The 22,100-nt window shown below is 57.5% G+C and overlaps 3 protein-coding genes across 6 annotated transcripts; 1 reads left to right on the forward strand and 2 right to left on the reverse strand.

Annotated features, from left to right (window-relative positions):
* Positions 1-312: 312 nt before the first annotated feature.
* Positions 313-4,774, reverse strand: ELMO3 (engulfment and cell motility 3). Of its 2 annotated transcripts, none has more exons than XM_054709961.1 (20): positions 4,629-4,774; positions 4,347-4,387; positions 4,182-4,254; positions 3,966-4,016; positions 3,581-3,750; positions 3,400-3,499; positions 3,160-3,311; positions 3,000-3,078; positions 2,830-2,880; positions 2,621-2,743; positions 2,400-2,531; positions 2,213-2,314; positions 2,003-2,111; positions 1,758-1,894; positions 1,497-1,660; positions 1,278-1,390; positions 1,085-1,189; positions 900-982; positions 731-817; positions 313-643 (listed from the first exon to the last, which is right to left on the reverse strand). In XM_054709961.1, exons 5-20 carry the CDS (start codon positions 3,652-3,654, stop codon positions 431-433), a joined length of 1,824 nt encoding a protein of 607 aa, XP_054565936.1. In that variant the 5' UTR covers positions 3,655-3,750; positions 3,966-4,016; positions 4,182-4,254; positions 4,347-4,387; positions 4,629-4,774; the 3' UTR covers positions 313-430. The 2 variants fall into 2 exon arrangements, with proteins under 2 accessions (XP_054565936.1, XP_008138118.1); XM_008139896.3 differs by having other exon boundaries at positions 4,524-4,690.
* A 227-nt stretch (positions 4,775-5,001) lies between these two features.
* E2F4 (E2F transcription factor 4) lies at positions 5,002-21,015 on the reverse strand. Of its 3 annotated transcripts, XM_054709963.1 has the most exons (11): positions 20,930-21,015; positions 20,194-20,376; positions 11,251-11,360; positions 10,950-11,111; positions 10,603-10,646; positions 9,822-9,883; positions 9,308-9,614; positions 8,416-8,628; positions 6,282-6,329; positions 6,037-6,081; positions 5,002-5,931 (listed from the first exon to the last, which is right to left on the reverse strand). In XM_054709963.1, exons 2-11 carry the CDS (start codon positions 20,203-20,205, stop codon positions 5,816-5,818), a joined length of 1,119 nt encoding a protein of 372 aa, XP_054565938.1. In that variant the 5' UTR covers positions 20,206-20,376; positions 20,930-21,015; the 3' UTR covers positions 5,002-5,815. The 3 variants fall into 3 exon arrangements, with proteins under 3 accessions (XP_054565938.1, XP_054565937.1, XP_008138117.2); XM_054709962.1 differs by lacking the exons at positions 20,194-20,376; positions 20,930-21,015 and adding an exon at positions 11,789-11,980 and having other exon boundaries at positions 8,416-8,559; XM_008139895.3 differs by lacking the exons at positions 20,194-20,376; positions 20,930-21,015 and adding an exon at positions 11,789-11,979.
* EXOC3L1 (exocyst complex component 3 like 1) lies at positions 15,119-22,055 on the forward strand. The gene is made up of 13 exons (XM_008139894.3): positions 15,119-15,291; positions 15,515-15,675; positions 15,755-15,974; positions 16,557-17,169; positions 17,249-17,366; positions 17,502-17,627; positions 17,726-17,826; positions 18,035-18,145; positions 20,945-21,074; positions 21,167-21,289; positions 21,369-21,524; positions 21,616-21,740; positions 21,822-22,055. The coding sequence occupies exons 1-13, from the start codon at positions 15,246-15,248 to the stop codon at positions 22,009-22,011; spliced, it is 2,220 nt and encodes a 739-aa protein (XP_008138116.2). The 5' UTR covers positions 15,119-15,245; the 3' UTR covers positions 22,012-22,055.
* The last annotated feature ends 45 nt before the right edge of the window (positions 22,056-22,100 follow it).

The following is a 22,100-nucleotide window of genomic DNA, read 5'->3' on the forward strand; positions in this document are numbered from 1 at the left end:
TCTGGAAACATGGCTTCCACATTAGCCCTATAAATGCTGCCCAGGAAGGCGTGCCCTTGGGGCCATGCCTCCTCCCTCACCTGGCTAGTAGCACCCGCACTCTCTTGGTTGGTGCCTCCCAAACAGAGGCCAGCCCTGTCTGCAGGCCCAGCACTGAGGGAGGCTGAGGACTCGTCCTGAGGAAGGACAAGCCCCTCAACTGTAGCTGCCCAGGTTTGTGACCCCAAGCTGTGGCCCTGGCCCGATGCCCACATCTCCTGCACCAACCGAGGCTTGGCCCACAGGGTTCACAGCTGGCTCGACACACACCCAGGAGCCAAGCAGACTTTATTCCTGCTGCAGCCTCTGCTGGTCAGGGCGTCTGCACTGCTGCACACTCCACCCTTCACGGCCACCACAGTGGCAGCTGCTGTGGCCCTCGGCCACCCTATCAAGGTTCAGTGATGCTGCAGTCATAGCAGAAGTTGAAGTTGGTGGGGGGTGGGGGGATAGGGGGTGGCTGCTCAGGGATGGGCACGTTCTCCAGCTCCAACAAGCGCAGCTTGGTCTCCATGGTCAGCAGCTGCTCCAAGTCCAGCCGTGTCTGCTCACTGCCCATGGGACTGCCCAGCAGGGTGCTCAGCCCATCTGTCCACAGGTGGAACTGGGGGCGGGGACGGCTCCATGAGGACCTGCCAGTCTCTTCCCCTGCCCATCTGCCCAATTCAGCTCAGCCCGCCCAAACACTCACCTCCTGTTTGGAGGGGGCGATGAAGTTGAGGTATGCCTCCTCCTCCCCGTGGTCATAGCTGACGGAGAAAGCTAACTCATAGAGGTCCTGGGGAGGAAGGGAACCACGAGCATTGAGCAGGGGGCAGGGCAGGGCGAGTGGGAAGGAGCCCAGACCCCCCTGCCCTCACCTTGTTCTGCTTCACTGAGCCTTTCTCCCGGACGTGGGGGCAGTCCTTGCCGGTCAGTAGTGCCCTGAGGTCAGCCACTGGGACTGCGGGAAGAAGACTGAGCTGACCACCGGGGCCCCAGGCATCCCGGGGCATGAGGCGGTCTGGGGGAGCAGGTGTCCTGTCCCTGTCCCTGCCCTCCTTACGCTGTTCTGGGAGGCTCTCGGGGGCTGGTGGGTTGGCACCATCCTCCACATCCCCATACTGCAGCACTTTGTGATTGGGGGACAGGCAGCAGAACCACAGCTTGTCTATGGGCAGCAAGGGGAAGAGGGAAGGAGTGAGCAGAGGGGCCCTGACCCAGGCCAGACCCTCTCTGCCCCCTGCCCACTCAACAACCCTGGCGTCTCCGGCTGCTGATCTTGCGGAAGAGTGTGCCCTCGCAGAGGCGGAGCAGACGCTGCTGGCGGATCAGGCTCATGAGCTCTGGCTTCAGCTTCTCCCGAAGCTCCCTGGGTGGGGGGGAGGGGGTTTGCTGACCAAAACTGACCTGGGACAAGGCCCATGGGGTACCAGGGAAGTGGGGGCTAGGACTGGGACCCATTCCCACCAACTCACAGTATGGGAGGGGCCAGCGTGCCCTCCAGATGCAGCCGCTCAGTCTGGCGCAGTCGCAGCACCTCCGCGTACGTGAGTGCGTTCACCTTGGTTCGGAAGAGCTCCAGGGAGCTGGGCTTTAGGGCCAGCGTGCGGGCCAGCTGCTCCCGGACCACTTGCATGACCTGGTACCACCCAGGCTCAGTTCAGGGTCTGAGCTCTGGACCCCTCCCCTGCATAGCCCCCTGCCCTGGCCCCGGTCTCCAGCTCCCACCCACCCACCTTGTCAAAGTCCTCCTGTGTGGCCCGCATCTCCTTCCAGGTCTTATTCAGAAGCTGAATGCTCACACAGAAGAGCTCATGGAAGCTCTGGTCTTGGCTGAAGAACATGGGTGAAAAGTCCTGGGCCGTTTCGGAGCCTGGAGCAGGGGGGCAGGAGGGGCTCAGGGAGGAAGTATGTGAAGCCCCTGGCCCTCTCTGCCCTTCCGTCCCCCGTTCCCGGACACACTAGGCCCAATCCCACTCACAGGGCTCCCCGACACGGAGCAGCTCACACAGCAGCACCGTCAGCTGGATGCTGCTCCGGGCAAAGGGGCACTCGTGCTTGTCCTCACGACTACTGTTCTCCAACACAAACTGGGGTGGTGGGAGCAGAGAAAGGGGCAGGGAGTCACAGCTAAGCCCATGGGGACCCATCATAGGCAGGCATCCCGCTCTACCCACACCCCAACACTGACCCGGCTGTAGGCACTGGGTGCATGTTTGGAGAAGTAGAGCATGTTGTCCAGGGCCAGCAGGCCGGGGGGCACGCGCTCTAGGTCCTGTGCGGGGTTGCTGTTCTGGGGGAAGAGGACAGGCAGCTGAGGAAGGCCCCGGCAGCCCTGGGTTGAGGCCGGGGTGGGGAGCTGCGTGAGGGTCACTCACGGTGAAGCCCAGTTTGCGGAACTCCCGGGCACAGAGGGAACGGCGCCGGTCAGCACTCAGCCCGGCACTGGGAGACTCCCCTTCCAGCTCGAAGGCAGCCTGGCGCAGGGCCTGCAGCTGCTCCCGCTGCTCCTGAGGGGCATTATTTGGGGGTGGTCACGGTCACAGATTCAAGGCCAACCTCCAGCTGCCCCCAGCCTCTGTGTCTCAAAGGCACCCACCTGGCTGTAGGGGTCCAGTGGTGTCCGCATGCGCTGCTCCAGCAACCCCAGTGTAAGGGACTGCAGGACGTACAGGTGGTGAGCCATCTCGTCGCCCAGGGGGGCTGCACTATGGATGATGCTCTGGAGGACAGCGAGTCCATGGGTGTGAGCGTGGGCTCACAGCGGGAGGAGGAGTGGGTGGGCCCGCCTGGCGCAGGGCTTCCTACCTTATAGATGAACTGGCGAAGGTTTCTCTGCCACAGGTAGTCAAGCATGTGCTGAGTGGGTGGGAAGGGGGTTTAGATGTAGCCTCACCAGAGCACCCACCCTAGGCCCGCAGTAGAGCACAGTGCTCACCAGCTCCTGCCCCTCATCCACCCACCAGATGGACACCCACCTTGCGTTCAGCAGGGTTGGCCCCCTGCAGCAAGGCTGTCAGCAGTGCCATGGCCTTGGTTTGCAGCTGCTGATTCATCCTGGGACAGAAAGAGGGCTCAATCAGCCATCCAGAATCTGGCCCCACTCCCTTCATCTGTGCCCCACCCCCAGACACTTACACCTGTATGTGTACCAGCAGCCTGTCCAGTGGCACCTCATTCTTGACCAGCTGACCCAGGGTAGGGCTGCTCAAGGTCACACTCTCCAGCAGCCTGAGGGCCAGGGGCTGCACAGATGCGTCCATCAGGTTCATGTTCACATAGCGTATCACCTGTAAGAGGGGTAGGGGCTGTCAGCATGCATGGCCAGATCCTCACACCACCCCACTGCCCCTACCTGCTGTCCCTAGCAAAGCCCACCTTCTTAACAAAGGGGATACTGAGTGTCTCCCAGGACACCACGCCGTGCTCCATGAGCTCCAAGAAGACCTGTAGTGCGAGGGCCAGCTCCTCTCCTAGGCTGGGGGCATATCAGGGGCTGAGCAGGGCCAGTCAGGACCCCAGCCCCCATGTCCACCACCCACCACAGCCCAATGCTCACTCATCCCCTTCCTCAATGATGGTGCCTAGCTTCTGAAGCCCTTCACGGCTGATGACCTCCTGGGCAAAGGTCATGTCTGGAGCCAGCAGGACGAGATGCTGCAGGGCTTCCCGGCGCCCTTCACGACTCCCACTCTGCAGCACACCTAACAGCTGCTCAGCCTGGAGGTCCTGGCAGGGATAGGGGCAGAAGGGAAGGTGAGGAGGCTGGGTGGAGGTAAGAAGTGGGAACTGGAGGTGTGGAGACTGGGGTGTCCACTAGGTGGAGCACTGCAGGGATGTGACTGGGGCCTGCGGACCTGGGGCAGGGAGAGGCACAGGGGAACAGAAGGAGGCACAAAAGCCAGCGGGGCAGGGAATTAGGGCGGGACCAGGAGGGGCATTACTGGGGCGGTGCTGAGGCACAGGATGCTGCCATTCTTGATCTCTGAGCGGTTCTGGAGAAGACAAAGGAGAGAAGAAGGGCTCTCAGGATTGGTTAATTGGGGTTGTCAATGAGGGAGGATTTGGAACTCAATAAAAGATCCCTGAGGATGAGGGGTCTGAGGAATCAGGGTCAGGAATCAGGAATTAGAAGGGGCTAAAGGGGAGAAGGGACTCACATTCTCAGTGATGTATCTCTTGTGCCCATCAGCAAACTGCAGGGCATAGCGTTCAGAGTGAGCCAGACTCCACCTGCGGGCAGGGGAGGCTTAGTGGGGCAGGAAAGGGGCGCCCCCTCCCGCCAACCCTTCCCCCACCCCCTGGCCGGCCAGGCTCGCACTCACGCGTCGCACACCTCCTTCAGCACAGCGGCCAGGGGCTTTGCCTGCAAGAAAAGATGTTACTCACGGGACCAGGAGTGGGGAAGAACCTGGGGAAGGGGTAGGGTGGGCTGTTTCGAGGGGAAGAGGGCGACCCAGAGGTGGGCAGAGGGGTGATGTTGGCCGGACCGGCCGGGTGACCTGGTCCAGCTGGATGAGCTGCGGGATGGCGTCACGCTTCTGAACGGCGATCTTCACCACGTCCCGAGGGGGCGCCATGGTCCAGCCGGGGCGGGACACCTGTACCTTCCACCTTGCAACCTCCAGCCAAGGGCGTACTGGGTCTGGGCCCCTGGGGACGAGGGGGTTCCTCTGTCCGAGGCCTGAAGCCCGTGGCCCGCACTCACTGCCCAGGCGCCCACTCCTGGCCCGGCGCCGGCTTTCCCGAGGGAGCCGAGGCTAGTTCCGGGTTGGAGTCCGGGGGTGGGAGGCCGGCGCCTGCCCTGTCCCGCCCTGAAGAGGCGGCCCCGCCCCGCCCCAAGGTGCGGCAGGTGGAGTAGGGAGGGAGGGCGGGCAGCTGGCTCCGCCACACCTCCTCTCCAGCAAGGTGACCCACCCAGTCCCACCACCAATCCAGCGGTCCCAGGGAGAGGCCCCCCCAAAAAAAACAGACCAGAGATAGCCTTAGGCACGATCTTTATTCACTTGGACACTGTACAAATATTACAATTTCCTTTTGTTGCAAAAAAGTATAAAAATAATCTTTATATAGGAATCCATTCGTTACTGCAAATCTTTCTAAATCTCTGCAAATGGCTCTAATGAGGGTAAATGAATAAACAAGAGTGGCTATAGGGAGGAGGGAGGTTGGGTCAATCCTCAGGGACTCACCTGCTCAGATTCCTAGCTAGAGACCTCTGTTCCTGTTAGCACCCACCCCCTCCCCCCAACATCACCTACAGGTGGTCAGGGCTAAGGGCCAGGCAGAAGGGAGGCAGGATAGGTCCAGGAGGAGCTCTAGGGTCAAGGGGTGGAGAAAGTGAAGGAGGCAAGGAGTGGTGCTGGCAAGTGCCCAGCCCTACCCCAGCTTTCCTCCTGGGAGGGGGAAGAGCTGACAGGAACAGGGCAAGGGGGAGGTTAGACAAGCTGCCCTATGGAGTGATGTGTTTCCTCACTCTGTGACACTGGGTGGCAACAGAGTCTGGGCTCAGGGCGGGCACAGGGAGGACACAGGTGGGGGAAGGCTCCAGAAAAGGAGAAGCAAATATTTTGGCTCCACCTTGGAGGGAGCTGAGCCCCTCTGCTCTCCCAGCACAATGCAGGTGTTGGTGCAGGAGTGGGATCTGTGGCCAGAACTGTGCAGTGAGGAAAAGCTGGGGAAGCCGGAGTCTGTGGCTCTCGAGCTGTGTGTACGGCTGAGATGTAGGAGGTCCCCAAGCAGCCCTCAGGTTAGACAGTCTGTGTCCCAGCCACACAGGGCATGTCCCCGTCAGTCAGAGGTTGAGAACAGGCACATCAAAGAGGTCACAGACACCTTCACTCTCATCCAGGTTGTAGATGTAATCGTGGTCTCCGGGGGGCGGAGAAAGGCGGAGAAGGGGGGCAAACACTGCAGAGAGCACCAGGCTGAGGCCTGAGGCCAAGGCCAAGGCCCCACCCAACAGCCGCCCAACCCCCTGTCCACACCCACCCCCCACCTTCCTGGGCCACCCACCTTCTGAGGACATCAGCTCCTCCAGTAGCTCCGAGCTCATGCACTCTGGGGAAGAAGGGAGACCTCACTTACATTCTGGCTCCTGCCTCTCCACCCACCAAAGCCCATGAAGGGGACCTCCCTCTGCCCCCATCAGGAACTTTTACACTATGTCCAGGTACCAATCACAACCACAGGTCCTCAGAAGCTGCAAGACCCAGTAAGTTGTGCCCCGTTCCCAGCCCCAAGGAGGAACACAGCCCTACCTCGTGTGGGATCAAAAATTTCTGACAGCTCTTTGGGGAGTTCCAGAACTGAAAGACAAGAAAGCCATGCTCAAGGGCACAGAGGTCCAACCTGGTCCCACTCTAGCCCCCAACCTTCTCAGATCCTATACCATCCACCCTGGGGTTCCACATAGCTGAAGAAAGGAAGGCCCTGCCCTAAGCCAGGCTGGCATGATCTGTGGTCTCCCTTGCTGACACAAATTCCTCAGTGCGGAGTCCAGGATACCAAAGGCTCATTGCAGGTGACTGGTACTCCCTTGTAACTCAGAAGTGCTGCAGAAGGGCAAGGAGACCACTCCCTTTCTGGGTCCAGCATGCATACGCTGACTGATGCAGGATACCCTATCTGATGCAGGATACCCTGTCTGATGCAGGATACCCTGTCTGATGCAGGATACCCTGTCTGATGCAGGATACCCTGTCTGATGCAGGACTTCCTGTCTGATGCAGGACTTCCTGTCTGATGCAGGATACCCTGTCTGATGCAGGATACCCTGTCTGATGCAGGATACCCTATCTGATGCAGGATACCCTGTCTGATGCAGGATACCCTGTCTGATGCAGGATACCCTGTCTGATGCAGGATACCCTGTCTGATGCAGGATACCCTGTCTGATGGAGGATACCCTGTCTGATGCAGGACTTCCTGTCTGATGCAGGATACCCTGTGTAATGGAAGATACCCTGTCTGATGCAGGACTTCCTGTCTGATGCAGGATATCCTGCCTGAAGAATGCCCTATCCATCCTTGCCCTTACTGAGCACTTCCTTGGTGCCAGGCTCAGACACCACACCTGGCAGAGGAGGCAGACACTTCAACAGGGGCTGGTGCTACAGGGTGACAACCCTGCTACAAAGTCTCACCAGGAGGGTTCACACGTAAAGCAGAGGAAAATGAAGCTGGGGAGGAGTGCCGTGGCTGGCAGGGATGTCACAGGCTACGTTTGGGAGCTCTGGTTTTATCCAGCAGGCCTTAGGAAGCCATTAAAGGTACTTTTGTAAACAGAGGATGCCAGCCAGGCTGTGTTTCAGACAGACCCTTGTCAGTTGAGGTAAAGAGGATGCTGAAGAATTTAGGAGAGGTGGCTGGCAGTGACCCTGAGTGTTGGGGATATAAGAGATATCTGGAATAGAACTCACTTAGGTGATGTGAGGTGAGGAATAGGAGGAGCTGGAACTGGAAAAGCAAGTTTCAGTTGAGAACACATGGAAACGAAGTGCCCATTGGATGTGCAGAGGAAGCACATGGACACAAGGATGGAGTTCAGGCAAAAGATCTAGGCAAGACGGAGGCTGGGGCTCATCTAGCCCTCCGCAGGTGTGGAATGGGATAGAGACCCGGGAAGTGTCAATGGTTAAGGAATCACCAGGGAGAGGCAGAAGGGAAGCTGGTAAGAGGAGCCAAGAGCTGGTATCATTAAAGCCAAAGGAGGGAAAAAGCATCAATACGAAGCAAGAGCAGAAGAGCTGGAGCTGGCGGTCAGGGTGGGTATCAAGAGCATGGGGTGTGAGGTGGGTAGAGAGGTCCTGACTGCTGAAATCCGAAGGGTGACTGGGAGACCAACATATGAAGTGGAGTGGAGATGACTTTTTCAGAGTCCAGAGCGGAGACAGGGAAGGTGAGAGAGGGATACTCAGAGGACAAAGTGTCATTTAGTGGGAGCGGTGCTTATGGGCTGAGAATGAGTCCTGGAAAAAGCAAACACTCAAAGAACAGGACGGAGATGGAACTCCAGGCAGATAACATCACCTCTCCGGGGAAGGTGCTGCCTACCTTTGGAGCCTGAGGGCCATACCACAGCCCCTTCCCCAAGAGAGTGCTTCCGCCTTCTTGAGACCTAAGTCCAAGGGTGGCAGGCAGGGCTTGAGAGAGGGCCAGGGAGTTCTGTGTCAGACCAATAAGGGGGACAAAGGGGCACCAGAGGGAGGCCATGCTCCTCACTCTAGTTGGCAGAGCTCTGGTCTAGGCAGGGTTGACAGCAAGGACTGGCCCTCATGCTGGCCAGCTCTGGCTGAGGAGATAGGAGAGCTGGGTTTCTAGCCCAAATTCTGTTTCTGACCCAAAACTGGCTGAGGCTGGATTCTCCTTGCTCCCAATGGGACAAGAACTCACCACCTGTGGGATCCACTTTGATGGGCTCAAAGGAGGTAGAAGGGTTGGGTCCAGATGAACTGCTGCTGCTGCTGCTGCTGCTGCTGCTGCTGCTACTGCTGCTGTCCAGCAGGGCAGACGACTGCAGTGGCCGGGTGTCCAGTGCTGCCGGGCCCAGCGAGAGTGAGCTGAGCTCACCACTGTCCTTGCTATCAGATCCAGGGCCACCACTCACTGCAACCACATGGCCCAAACCCAGTCACTTCGGGCAGGAAATGGAATACTGAAACTAGCTGTGCTAGAACTCACGACCAGGATGACTACAGCCCTGGTTCCCAGGCCCAAGGAGAGTTAGGTACTGCCAGTCACCCCCAAAGAGGTCATCTGGAAATGTACTGCAGGACACAGGGGCATGAGGCCTCTGAGGCAGAGGCTGCCAAGGCAAGTCAAACAGGTGGATCTGGGGGGAAACTGCCACCACTAATGTCCCTTCACACAGTCAGAGATTCCCTGTTAAAAAAGGCTCTCACTGTCCCGCCAGTGTGGCTCAGTGTTTGAGGGTCAACCAAATGAACCAGAAGGTCACAGTTCAATTCCCAGTCAGGGCACATGTCTGAGTTGTGGGCTCAATCCCCAGTAGGGGGCGTGCAGGAGGCAGCTGATGGATGATTCTCATCACCTTTGTTTCTATCTCTCTCTCCCTCTCCCTTCCTCTCTCTGAAATTAACAAAAACATATTTTTTTAAAATAGAAAAAAGGCTCCCTTGTCACAGCAAGGAGAGGCCAGCTGAGGGCCAGGAAAAGACAACCTCCACAAGGTCTCTTCCAGCTCTGAGTACAGCATCCCACAACTGAGGTATTGCCTTTTGGGCCCCAGAGATCACCCCATTACCAGATGATCATCATGCCTCACCTATGATCTCAGCTGCTGGACTGGCCATCCCTGGGGCTTCGATGTTAGCAGGGACACAGATGGTGGTGGTGGTGCTGGTCACCTGGGGACTGCTTGGGTGTGAGGCATCCTGGGGCAGGGCCACAGCAGGTTTGGGCAGAGGTGGAGGAGTAGAGAGAGCAGATGGGCTCTGGAGCAGATCTTCGGGTGGTGGCACAGGCACTGCCACAGGCGGTGAGCTCCATGCCTCCTTGTTCACCAGCAGCACCTCGATGGGACCACTCACACTCTTCAAATGAATCTGGTACTTCTTCTGCCCATTGAGGCCCTAGAGGTGTGAGGCAGGTGGAATTGGAAGCAGACTTGGCTCCTGCCTGACCCTGAGCCACAGTGTCCTCTCTCACCCCAGGCTGTCCATTCTCCTAGATAACCCGAAACCTCAGGCCTCCCCCTACCCGCCCCACCCGAGACTTATCGGGCTCCACAGCCAGCACCCGCCCTCAGCCAACCCCGCCTGCCTGAGCTGAGCACCCACCTCTGGGATGGGCACCTCCAAGCTGGTGCCAGAAGGAGCCCGGATGGCTAGAAGAGTGTCTCCTAGAATAACAAGGGGGATGGGTCAGGGCCCAGGGGTTCAATCTGAGCTGGGAATGGGGGTTCCTATCACTTGGAGCAGGAAGATCACAGTTCTGAGGGGTTAGACACCCAATCCCCACAGTGGCTGGGACAAAGAACTAAAGCTTTTCTCATTTTAAGACCCCAGGGGTGACTAACCAGAAAATCTGAATTCAAACATGTAGAACAAAAAATTGTTGCCCATGAGTATCTCATTCCCCAACTGAGGGCTGCTCCCTAGGTATAGGTATTCTGGCCAAGGCCAACATCCCTTCCCCAGGACCAGTCTGGGGGATGAAAGACAGAGAAGGAACAGCTCCTGTATCCACAATGCAACTGAACTAACTACAGGCTGGAAGTGGGCATCATGGCCCCCTGCATATAAGCATGCACGCATGAGCACACACACACTTTCCCCTTATGTTTGCTCATCACACCTGAGAAGCCAAACCCAAGGCACCATGTAGGTGGGGACTGACCTAGGGACCCAGCCCAGAATTCCTGTGTCCTCTCAGTATGGTTGGCCTCCACAGGGCCCCAGTGATGCTCTAACCCAGGACTTATCCTGCCTGATTCCTCTTTGGGAAGGCCCCAGCAACTCTCCTAAGAGACAGAACTCTCTTTAGATACTGAACCCACTGCTCAGGGCTGTGGCTCAGCCCAGCCCCAACCCCATCTCCCCCCACTCAGGCTCTGCTCACCAGCAAAGCATCTGCAGATGTCCTCATGAGTCACGTAGGCCAAGGTGTGGGGGTTAAGGAGAACGACTGATGCCCTGCCTATGGTGACAGATGGCAGACCACAGAGAAGACCCCGCTCTTCAGCAGAGGTCTAACATACAAGCCTTCGGAGAAAGTCCTGGGGCCTGGGGTCTAGAAGGGAGGGATCACAGACCAAGATTGGTGGGAGAGGGGCTCTGAGAGGGAAGCAGGAGGCTGGGACCTGGCCAGGAGCTGCAGGGATAGAGCCAGGACACCACAATGCAAACCCAGCTGGACTAGAGGGCCCCTCGCCCACACCCCAGGAGCAGGGACTGCCAGGAGGATATCAGCTGTTCTGCACGTCCTCTGTGACGTTCCGGATGCTCTGCTGCACCCACACCTTGTGCTGGTCCAGTTCTTGCTCTCGCTGCTGCAGCTCTTCGATCTCTGCCTTAAGCTCAATCAGCTTGTCCGCAATCTCCCGGGTGTTACAGCCAGGCCCCACGCCCCTGAGCCCAGGGAGTGGGGCTGAGGAGGACTGCCAGGAACTCTGGGTCCCGTGGACCCTGCTCTCTCCTGCACCCTCCACCGCCCACCCAACACTTCTGGATAGGAGATCCCATTGCCCTCCCAGGTGCCTCCACTCACTTCCACTGGATGCTATTCTTGGATTTTTTCTCGATCAGCCCAATACCTTCCAGCACGTTGGTAATGTCGTAGATCCGCCGCTTCTGGCGCACAGCTAAGGTGTCAGCTGCCTGGCAGAGAGAACAGAGGGGAGGATGCTCAGCCCCACTCTCAGGTGTATCCTCAGCTACCTTGAGACTTGGTCTGGAGTAGACTGGAAAGGCGGTGGACAGTCCCAACCCTCCTCCCAGGCATTACAGCAGCTCAGGACCGCAGGGTGGAAAGAGGCCTGGCACAAACTAAACTGATGTTCTGATGCTCTTTTCCCCAGGCAGGGAGGGCCACGAGGACCAGCACCTGCCGCCCTGAGACTGGCACCGGGCTGACACCCAATGGCCTCAGCCGAATGAATTAAACAGCTCCCGACCTCCCACTTGTGAGAAAGCACACGGATGGCGGCTTGCTCTCTGAGGGCTCCGCTGGGTCGCCCTAGGAGTTCCCGCTACCTGCCCAGGCCTATTCCAACATCCCCTCTGTCGCCCCTCAGGCCGGACCGCACCAGCTTGAGGTCAAGCACGCCGTCCTTGGCCTCCTGCAGAAGCGACACGAACTTGGTGGTGAGAAGTCCCAAGCTCTTCTCGTGCCGGCTTGGGGTGCCCGGGGGCGGCGGCGCCTGTGGCCCGGCCTCCGCCATCGCGCCCGCCCGCCGCCTCCCCTCAGCCAGGCCAGGCCAGGCCGGCGCCGCCGCCACTTCCGCTTCCGTTCCTCACCGCCCAGCCGCCGGCGCCAGCGTCGCAGCTTCCGCTTCCGTTCCGCTCTCTCCTAGGGAACCTGGAGCAATTCCTCTCTGCGGGTACAGCCGCAAAACTTTGGGGCCATCAGCAAATTTTCAACCGCCGAAAAGGACGAAATCAACCCAGTTGTAGGAAGTCGGTGGCCGCCCAGGCAGTAGAGAAGGGGGAGCCACCAAAACCTGCCGGGTGGCCAACCCGTCTCAGGAGAGGAGACCGCGAAGCCAGATGAACCCAATGTGTTTCCCCAATCCCTGCTCCTATAAGCCGCTCCACTGTCTTGGGGTCACCCATCCTATTATCGTACCTCACTTCCTGCCAAACAATAAACACTAACTACATCTAGCTTAAGGTGACCAGATTTTTAACATTGGTAAAGCGGGACACCATTGAAGGGGGGGGGGGGGGGGGGTTCTTTTTTTAAAAAATACATATTTTATTGATTTTTTTACAGAGAGGAAGGGAGAGGGATAGAGAGTTAGAAACATCGATGAGAGAGAAACATCGATCAGCTGCCTCTTGCACACCCCCTACTGGGGATGTGCCCGCAACCAATGTACATGCCCTTGACCGGAATCGAACCTGGGACCCTTGAGTCCGCAGGCTGACGCTCTATCCACTGAGCCAAACCAGTTTCAAACTGGGGTGGGGGGTGGGGGTTCTTGATTAAAAATTTGGTCTATATTGTAATCGCTTTTGGTTTTTTTAATAAAAGGAAATTCACTTCTTAGATCATAGTTGAATTTGCATCCTCTTTTCTTACTCATTATGTTAAAAATCTAAAAAAATAATTTAAAATTATATTATAAATTATTATATACATATTGCTTAAAAACACAGTAAGGTACATAATTATATGAACATATTTTATTGTTAGTTTATAAATTAAATTAATTTGATTGTTATAAAGTAACTATATTTTAAAAATTATTTTAATCCTATATTTCTTTCTAAATAATAACAATACTAACTTCCCCTACTGGGAGTGTGCCCGCAACCAAGGTACATGCCCTTGACTGGAATCAAACCTGGGACCTCTCAGTCCACAGGCTGACGCTCTATCCACTGAGCCAAACCGGTTAGGGCAATGGGGACTTTTTTTTTTTAATATTTTTATTGATTTTTTACAGAGAGGAAGAGAGAGGGATAGAGAGTTAGAAACATCAATCAGCTGCCTCTTGCACACCCCCTACTGGGGATGTGCCCGCAACCAAGGTACATGCCCTTGACCGGAATCAAACCTGGGACCCTTGAGTCCACAGGCCGACGCTCTATCCACTGAGCCAAACCGGTTTCGGCAATCGGGACTTTTTTAAAACGCCGCGGGATGCGGGACAAATTGTTAAAAATCGGGACTGTCCCGCCAAAAGCGGAACGTCTGGTCACCTTAATCTAGCTTGTCCTCTTTTATTTATTTATTTATTTATTTATTTATTATTTATTTATTTATTTTAGCTTGTCCTCTTGTCTCCAGCCCCACTCCCTTCCCTGACCCCAGCCTCATCTTTCCTTTGTCTCCCGCTGCAGTGCTCAGAGGCAATAGAATTATAGCCACTTTTCAGCCAGTGCAAACATGTTCACCAATGAGTAAATATATGTAAAGCACTGAGAGCAGTTCCCAGCATGTAGGAAGGCTTTTGTGTTTGCTGGTATCATTTTGCTATTTTTTAACGTTTTTGTTATTATTTTTTACCCAGTCAAATTCTCCAGGAAGCAGACTTTGACACAGGGATCTGCCTGCAGGAAGTTTATCCACACTTGTAAGATAACCAGAAATGGACAGAGAAGGAATTAAACTGCAATGCAGTTATAATAAAGACCCCAGCCCATCCTATTAGGGAGTTCTGAAACTGGGGTGGCCCTTTCAAGACATTCCATATCCAGACAGGGGTACGGGTTCTGGGCCTTTGTACCCCAACACTGGCCATGAGATTCAGCTGTGAGACCTCAGCAGCATACACTCCAAGCAGCGAGGCGAACAATTGCCTTTGTCCTGAAGGGTGGATCTGGGTGATTCCCTAGTGCCCGCTACATTATTACTACCTTATAGTCCCTTCTGTGGCCCCTTTAACTCTCAAGATAAACAGTTCTCAGAGCCCTTGAACCTCTCCTGCCATCACCCACCATACACATTCTTTTTAAAAAAATATATTTTATTGATTTTTTTTTACAGAGAGGAAGGGAGAGGGATAGAGAGTTAGAAACATCCACGAGAGAGAAACATCGACTAGCTGCCTCCTGCACACCCCCAACTGGGGATGTGCCCACAACCAAGGTACAGGCCCTTGACCGGAATCAAACCTAGGACCCTTCAGTCCGCAGGCCGACGCTCTATCCACTGAGCCAAACCGGTTAGGGCTCACATTCTTCACAACAGCCTGTGATCTCTCACTTCTCTGCAGAGGTTACACACCCTCCTCTGAAGGGCCTGTCAGCATAGTTTTCCTACTGTGATGCTGTCTGCATCCATATTTGCACACTTCACTCTCCACTCCAAATTGGGGCCATCTAGTTCATGTCTGTTCTGAGCACTAAGAGGTCCTGGGTGGACTGGTCAAGACTTAATAATCACAGGGAGTACCGCCTCCTCCCCCCAGGAAGTGGGCCCAGCCCTCCCCACCCCATCCCACAGCACAGATGCTCTTTCCTGTTGGGAATAAAATGCCAGAGACTCAGCTTCCTTCCTTTCTGCGTGTGGTCTTGGGGAGAGAGGAGGCGGGCTTCTGGACAGGGAGGTGGGACTGAGGCTTCCTTGGAAAGGGGAATTCTGCTGCATGCTGTGACCCAGAGCCACCTAGGCCCTGTGAGCCAGTGGAGGGAGTGCCCAGCTCTGCTGTGAGGGCTGGGGGAGAGGGCCATCCTCAAGGCCAACGCTGTTTGCGGAGGAGGGAGAACTGGCCGCCTGGTCAAGCCTGGTGAGTTCCATACCAAACTGTCCTCTGCAACTCAGGACAGGAGTGGGGTCCAGTGGAGGCCTGTGCCTACCTTGCCTCACTTGGCATCTGAAGGGGCAACGCTGAGAAACCCAGCAAGGAGGCTTCCCAGGTGCCTCCCAATCTCACCCTGCCTCCCTCTCATTTCCTGAGGAGCCTGGCAGGAACCTCCCTCCTCCTTCTGAGGGAGGCCTCGACAGAGCCTGCAGCTCAAAGCTCATCCATTCTGCCAGCTCTAACCCAGACCCTTGCCCGGACTCCTACCTCGGCTCTGGCTCCTCCAGGGCCTAAAATGGACCCCACAGCCAAGGACGAAATGCAGCCTTCACTTCCTCCTGGTATGAGCCCTTCTGGGTGGGGTGGGGGAGGGATGTGGCAAGAAAGATGGGAGTGGTGGGTTTGGGTCCTCCCTGCCAGGTCTGGCTGGAGTTCTATCGGTCAGTGAGAGGAGTAGACTGCCCTGGGGTTTCAGGCTGAGGAGCAGGAAGGGGAGCAGGGTCGGCAGCTGCTTCCTTCAGGCCCTGCCCAACTGACATGGCTACCCAGGCTCTTCCTGCCCAGGGTCAGAGTGGCCGGAGCAGGAGAGGGCGGAGCAGCTGGCCCGGGGTGCAGCACTCAAGTGGGCCTCAGGCATCTTCTACCGGCCAGAGCAGCTGGCCAGGCTGGGCCAGTACCGCAGCCGTGAGGTACAGCGCACCTGCTCCCTGGAAGCACGCATTAAGGTGGGCATCAGGCAAGGGGCAGGAGAGCTGGGGGTGGTGGCCAGCTGGCCAGGCCTCACCGTCTCCCTCCCTTCCGCAGTCAGTGGTGCAGTCGTACCTGGAGGGTGTGAAGACTGGTGTGTGGCAACTGGCACAGGCCCTCGAGGCCGTGCAAGGAGCCCGTGAGGCCCTGGGCCAGGCCCATGGGTTGCTCCGGGGCATGGCCAAGGCTGTACAGACCCTAGAGCCCTTGAGGGAGCAGGTTGTCCAACACAAGCAACTGCAGGCCCTGTCTCAGCTGCTGCCCCGGCTGCGAGCAGGTGAGTGTGCAAGGGCCCTGGGCTTCAGCCCCCAACTGTCAGTCAACACACGCATCAGGGGGCTGGGGTACCAGTGGGAGGTTACAGGGAGGGACACAGCAAGGGCCTCCCAGAGAGTAACTCAGGCTTCAGGTGGCATATAAAGCAGGGTGCAAATTAGCTCACCCAGGTTTCTGAGCAGGGGATGTCTGAGTCAGCACCGATGCCCAGGCAAGTGGCTCTGGCCACCCTGGTTGTTAAATTGGAATATTCCCTAACAGGTGGGTGAATAGCCACTAGAACGTCCTGCGGTTCCTCCCTGCCTTCCCTCCAGGATCCCTGACTTCCTTACGTTCCATCAGCTCAAGGGTTTACACCTGGTCCAACAGGCCTCTAGGACCTCCCCTGGTCCTTTCAGATTGGCCAATGCTGCTTACATTTTATTTTCTAATAAGATTAAGTTTATTCAGTAAAAGTCTACTCTACTGGTTACTAAATACTTTATACATCACCCCAGCCGCAGGGCCTCAGCATCTGATCCTGTACCCATTGCACAGGTGGGAAGGCTGAGACCCAGGGCTGTCTCCTCTGCTCCCTCCTTAGTGCCGGCCACAGTGGTCCACACACAGACCCTGATTGATGCCCATCGGCTCTTGGAGGCATATGTGGGCCTTAGGGAGCTGGAGCAGCTGCAAGAGGAGACATGGGCCTCTCTGGGGGGTCTGGAGTTGCCAGTCTTTGAGGGGCTGGGCCCTCTGGCTGAGGCCCTGGGCCAGGCTGTGGAGGCAGCTGTAGGGGCTGCAGGCCAGCTGGCCCGGGAGGACCCAGCCCTGCTGGTGGCCGCTGTGCGTGTGGCGGAGGCGGAGGCTGGCAGAACAACCCCCCTGGAGCAGGCCCCCCGGGACTGGCGGCAGCGCTGTCTGCGAGCACTGGAGGAGGGCCTCGAGCGGGTCCACTTTGGGACGCCTCTGCTGCCCGGACCAGGGGCCCTAGCAGGGTGGCTGGAGGCTCTGCGGGTGGCTCTCCCAGCCGAACTGGCCAGAGCGGAGGCACTAATAGCACCCTGCTGCCCACCGCACTACAAGGTGGTCCGGCTGTGGGCCCGCACCCTGCACGGTGGCCTGCGGCGCTGCCTGCAGCAGTTCCTGGAAGGGCCCGAGCTGGGAGCCGCCGACGCCTTCACCCTGCTGCACTGGGCGCTGCATGTGTACCTGGGGTCAGTGCCAGTGGGGCCATGGGAAGTGGGTGGGTCAGAAGCGGGGGGCTCAGAGTGACACTAGGCCACTCATCCCCAGGCCAGAAATGATGGGGAGCCTGGAATTGGGGCCGGAGGCTGATGTGTCTCAGCTAGAACCTCTCCTGACCCTGGAGAATATCGAGCAGCTAGAGGCAACATTTGTCTCCAAAGTCCGGGTGAGTAGTTGGGGCCCAGGTCCAGAGAAGCTCTGCCACCAGCTGTGTGACCGTGTTTGTAGGGTCACAGGGCTACCTGTCTCTAGCAGGGTCAGCGCCCTGCTGCATTCTGCTGCCCCTTGTCCCTTCCGCTAGGCAAGTGTGGTGCAGTGGCTGCAGAAGGCACTGGATGGGGAAGTGGCTGAATGGGGCCGGGAGCAGGAGCCTGACACAGACCCATCTGGCTTCTACCACTCACCAATGCCAGCCATCGTGCTGCAGGTGGGTGGGAAGTGGCAGCCAGGTGGACAGCCCTCATAAAGAAAGGGGAGGAGGGCGGAACTAGGACGCTGCTGATGGCTGCCCATCCCTGCCTGCAGATCCTGGAAGAAAACATTCGAGTAACCAGCCTGGTCAGTCAGTCACTGCAGCGGCGGGTGCACGGCATGGCACTGTCAGAACTGGGAGCATTCCTGAGGAGGTCTGCCAAGGCGCTGACCCACCCCCAAACCCTGGCCCTGCTCCTGGGGCAGCCCCGGGGGGCTCTGAGTGAATAAGCCTCACCAGAGGGGAAGGGCTCCTTGAAACAGTGCCTTGGGTATCTTGGAGGTGGGGGCCAGAGTACTTAGGACAGAAATTGTTGGGGTACCAGTGACAGCAGGTACAGGCGCCACCTCTGTCCTTTGCAGCTTTAATGATGCTCTGATCCGATTCTCCCGAGACCACCTCAGAGGGGAAGCAGCGGTCCCTCATTACGTGTCCTACCTACTGGCTGCCCTCAACCACCAATCAGCACTCAGGTACCATAAGGCCCCCACAGAACCCCACCTTCACTAACTGCTGAGTACCTGCTAAGTATGGACCCAGCCTTCACTAGTCTATTAGGAACTTTGGAGTCACATAGCCCCATGGTTCCAATCCTAGTTCTACTAATTACTAGCTGTGTGACCTTGGGCTAATTACTTAATCTCTCTTTTCTTATTAGTGTTATATGAGTTACTAGAGGCCTGGTGCACAAATTTGTGCACGGGTGGGGTCCCTCAGCCTGGCTGGTGATCAGGGCCAATTGGGGCCAGCAAGCCAGGGGGAGGGACCATGGGAGGTTGGCCGGCCATCCCAATGGGGGCTGGTCAGGGGGAGGGACTGCGGGAATTTGGCCAGCGCAGGAGGTTGCCTGTGGGAGCACACTGACCACCAGGGGGCAGCTCCTACATTGAGCGTCTGGCCCTGGTGGTCAATGCACATCATAGCTACCAGCAGGTCGTCTGGTCATAAAGGTCGCTTAGGCTTTTATATATAGACTAGAGGCCTGGTGCACGAAATTCGTGCACGGGGGTGTGTCCCTGATCAGGCCTAAACGGGCAGCCGGACATCCCTTTTACAATCCAGGACTGCTGGCTCCCAACTGCTTGCCTGCCTGCCTGCCTTCCTGATTGCCCCTAACTGCGTCTGCCTGCCAGCCTGATCACCCCCTAACCATTCCCCTGCCAGCCTGATTGATGCCTAACTGCTCCCTGCCAGCCTGTTTGCCCCTAACTGCCCTCCCCTGCAGGCCTGGTCTCCCCTAACTGCCCTCCCCTGCAGGCCTGGTCACCCCTAACTGCCCTCCCCTGCAGGCCTGGTCCACCCCAACTGCTCTCCCCTGCAGGCCTGGATTGCCCCCAACTGCCCCTCTTTCCAGGCCCGGTCTCTCCCAACTTCCCTCCTCTGCCAGCCTGGTCACTCCTAACTGCCCTCCCCTGCAGGCTTGATCACCCCCAACTGCCCTCCCTTGCAGGCCTGGTCCCTCCCAACTGCCCTCCCCTGCTGGCCATCTTGTGGCAGCCATATTGTGTCCACATAGGGGCAGGATCTTTGACCACATGGGGCAGCCATCTTGTGTGGTTGGAGTGATGGTCAATTTGCATATTACTCTTTTATTAGATAGGACTAGAGGCCCAGTGCACGAAATTTGTGCACAGGTGGGGTTTTTAGGCCTGCCCAGTGATCAGGGCCGATCAGGTTCTCTGCCTCCCTGCCTCCTCCTTCCCTTGCTGCTGCATCCGTTGCCACCCACCCCCAGTTCCCCATCCCAGCCCGGGGCCTGGCTGGGGGGAGGGCCAACTACCCTTGGCTCCGGTGGAGGCAGCGCTGGACGAGTTGCAGAGGAGGATCTGCCGGCTGGTGTTGGAGGCGCTGTTGCTGGAGGGTGGTGGGCCGATCAGGGCCTGCGACCAGGAGGAGGGACCAGGAGTTTGGCTGGCAGGCCCCATCGGCGATTGGGGCCTGTGGGCTGGGGGAAGCTCCTGTGTTGAGTGTCTGCCCCCTGGTGGTCAGTGTGCATCACAGCGACCGGTTGGTCCATTGTTACAGTCACTTAGGCTTTTACTAGTATATATATAGATAATGAGACGTTCTGAGGATCACATTTAATGTAAAGGACCTACCACAGTGCCTAGCACATAGTCTCATGTATTCATTAATTCAACATATACTCACCAAGGCCTACTCTGTGTCTGGGGTTCAAAACAGACACAGAGTAGGCCTAGGTGAGTATATGTTGGGGTTCCTTTGGGTCTTGTGTTATTTGGGATTAGAGGGCCGGTGCATGAATTCGTGCACAGGTAGGGCCCTTCAGGGTGGCCTGCGGAAATCGGGCCCCAGTTCACGCCCCCTGCCTCACAGCCCCAGCTCACACCCCCACCTGGCACCCTGCCTTGGCCTGGCACCACCCTATCACTTGCTCCGCCATCCTGCCTGCGGGGCAATCAATTGGGGCTGGGCCCCCCGCCCTGCCTGTCTGCGGGGTGATCGGTGGGGCAATCGAGCCTCCACTTGCATCCACCTTGGCCTGTTGCTGCCCGCTCACCTGCTCCACCATCCTGCTGTGGTTCCGCTCTCATCGGGGCCCATCGGGGCTGGCAGGGCCTCCACTGCCACCCGCTGCCAGTATCGCATTGCCAATGCCTGCCATGTTCTGTGCAGCCCCCTGGTGGTCAGTGCACATCATAGCGGGCGGTTGAACTCCTGGTCTCCCGGTTGAACGACCCACCTGAGGGGACAATTTGCATATTAGGCTTTTATTACATAGGATGGGGACAGAGAGGTCAGACAAACAAGTTACTACCTCTTGACTGTGATGAACTCTCTCCCCTTACCAATGAGGAAACAGAAACAGAAAGACATGGCTTGCTCAAGGTCTCACTGGGAATTAGAAACAAGTCCGACTGGGTTGTGTCTTTTCTAGCTTGCTGAGCCCACCCTTCCACACCCTACCAGGCGTCCTCAAACTACGGCCCGCAGGGCCACATGCGGGTGTTTTTGCTGTTTTGTTTTTTTACTTCAAAATAAGATATGTGCAGTGTGCATAGGAATTTGTTCATAGTTTTTTTTTTAAAACTATAGTCCGGCCCTCCAACGGTCTGAGGGACAGTGAACTGGCCCCCTGTTTAAAAAGTTTGAGGACCCCTGCTAGACCTTCATAAGTGCGAGGGAGTCACCCTTCTTGCCCCGACCCGCCACACACACTCCCGCCACTAGGTGGCGCCCAAGCAGCCAGACCATCGAGGGCTGTGAGGGCCTTGGCCTTGGTGCTGAAGCCCTACTTTTGGTTGGTCCAGCTCCTCCGTGTCCGTCTTGCAGCCCGAAGGGGTGGTCTCAGGGGCCTTGGCTCCGGTGGAGGCAGCGCTGGACGAGTTGCAGAGGAGAATCTGCCGGCTGGTGTTGGAGGCGCTGTTGCTGGAGCTCCAGGTGAGACTTCAGGTGGGGATAAGGGTAGGAGGAGATAAGCGGTGTGTTTGGGAGTCTCTGCGGGAAATGCCGGGTCTGGATCGTCCTTCCAGCCCCTATTCGCGACTCTGCCCTCGCGCCATTGGCTGTCGAGCCCGGAGCTGCTGAACAATGTGTGCGAGAGGACAGCGCGCTTCTGCCGGAACTTCTGGCGTGTTCGGAACCCCGCATTCCAGGTGTGTTGGGGAAAGGCCGGCGAGGGTGGAACGCCGATGGAAAGGGTGTCCTGGGCCCACCTGATAGCCCTCCCCGCAGGTGCTCCTGGCCGAGGCAGAGCGGACGGTGGTGCTGCAGTACCTATGTGCGCTGATGCAAGGCCGCCTGGTGTGCCGCGGAGCGGACGAGCGGAACCAGGCAGCCGAGCGCATGCAACAGGATGCCACCCAGCTTCGGGATCTTTTCCTCGATTTGGTAAGAGCTTGTTGGGTGAGCAGATGGGTGTGAGTCTCTGAGGTTGGGTGGGAGCCAAGGGCGGGCTCAAGACCTAGCCCAACGTGTTCAGGGCCTGGAAGAGAGCGTTCATTGCGCGCCGGTGCTGCTCACCCTGCGAAAGCTGCTGAACCTCCACGACCCCACGATGCTTGGCCTCGAGGTGGCAAGCCTTCGGCAACAATTTCCCGACGTAAGGTACGTGGATGGGGGCGGAAAGGGAGAAGGGACCTGGGAGGGATAGGGCGGGGCTGATGCATCACTGTGGTCCCCCCTTAGCGAGGAACATATCTCTGCCCTCTTGGACCTGCGCGGGGACGTGTCCCGAGAGCAGCGCCTAGCCGCACTCAGCTCCCTGCAGGACGGCCCGCAGCCCTCGCCCCGCGCGGGTCGCCGCGCACTCTTCAGCCTTGTGCCAGCACCTACACCTTCTCCATCCTCCTGCCTCTTCTCGGGGTCCTGTGCCTGACTCTCAGCTGCTCGCAGAATAAAGCTGTGTGCCCGCTCCCCGCACCCCCGTACGCCTGAATTGTGTGTGTTGGGAAGAGGGGATGAAAT

This window comes from Eptesicus fuscus, chromosome 21 (assembly GCF_027574615.1).
Source record: "Eptesicus fuscus isolate TK198812 chromosome 21, DD_ASM_mEF_20220401, whole genome shotgun sequence".
Taxonomy (NCBI): Eukaryota; Metazoa; Chordata; class Mammalia; order Chiroptera; family Vespertilionidae; genus Eptesicus; species Eptesicus fuscus.

Excerpts from the sequence above, each read along its gene's own strand:
- E2F4 (XM_008139895.3), bottom strand. The coding sequence starts at position 11,923 with ATGGCGGAGGCCGGGCCACAGGCGCCGCCGCCCCCGGGCACCCCAAGC. Across the intron at positions 9,884-10,602 it reads CATCTGCAGATGCTTTGCTG|GAGACACTCTTCTAGCCATC; the intron begins GTGAGCAGAGCC and ends TTGTTATTCTAG. Across the intron at positions 8,629-9,307 it reads TCCAGCAGCTGAGATCATAG|TGAGTGGTGGCCCTGGATCT; the intron begins GTGAGGCATGAT and ends ATGTGGTTGCAG.
- ELMO3 (XM_008139896.3), bottom strand. The coding sequence starts at position 4,601 with ATGGCGCCCCCTCGGGACGTGGTGAAGATCGCCGTTCAGAAGCGTGAC. Across the intron at positions 4,017-4,181 it reads AGAGATACATCACTGAGAAT|AACCGCTCAGAGATCAAGAA; the intron begins GTGAGTCCCTTC and ends TGTCTTCTCCAG. Across the intron at positions 1,391-1,496 it reads ACGCTGGCCCCTCCCATACT|GGAGCTTCGGGAGAAGCTGA; the intron begins GTGAGTTGGTGG and ends CCCCCCACCCAG.
- EXOC3L1 (XM_008139894.3), top strand. The coding sequence starts at position 15,246 with ATGGACCCCACAGCCAAGGACGAAATGCAGCCTTCACTTCCTCCTG. Across the intron at positions 15,676-15,754 it reads CCCTGGAAGCACGCATTAAG|TCAGTGGTGCAGTCGTACCT; the intron begins GTGGGCATCAGG and ends TCCCTTCCGCAG. Across the intron at positions 15,975-16,556 it reads GCTGCCCCGGCTGCGAGCAG|TGCCGGCCACAGTGGTCCAC; the intron begins GTGAGTGTGCAA and ends CTCCCTCCTTAG.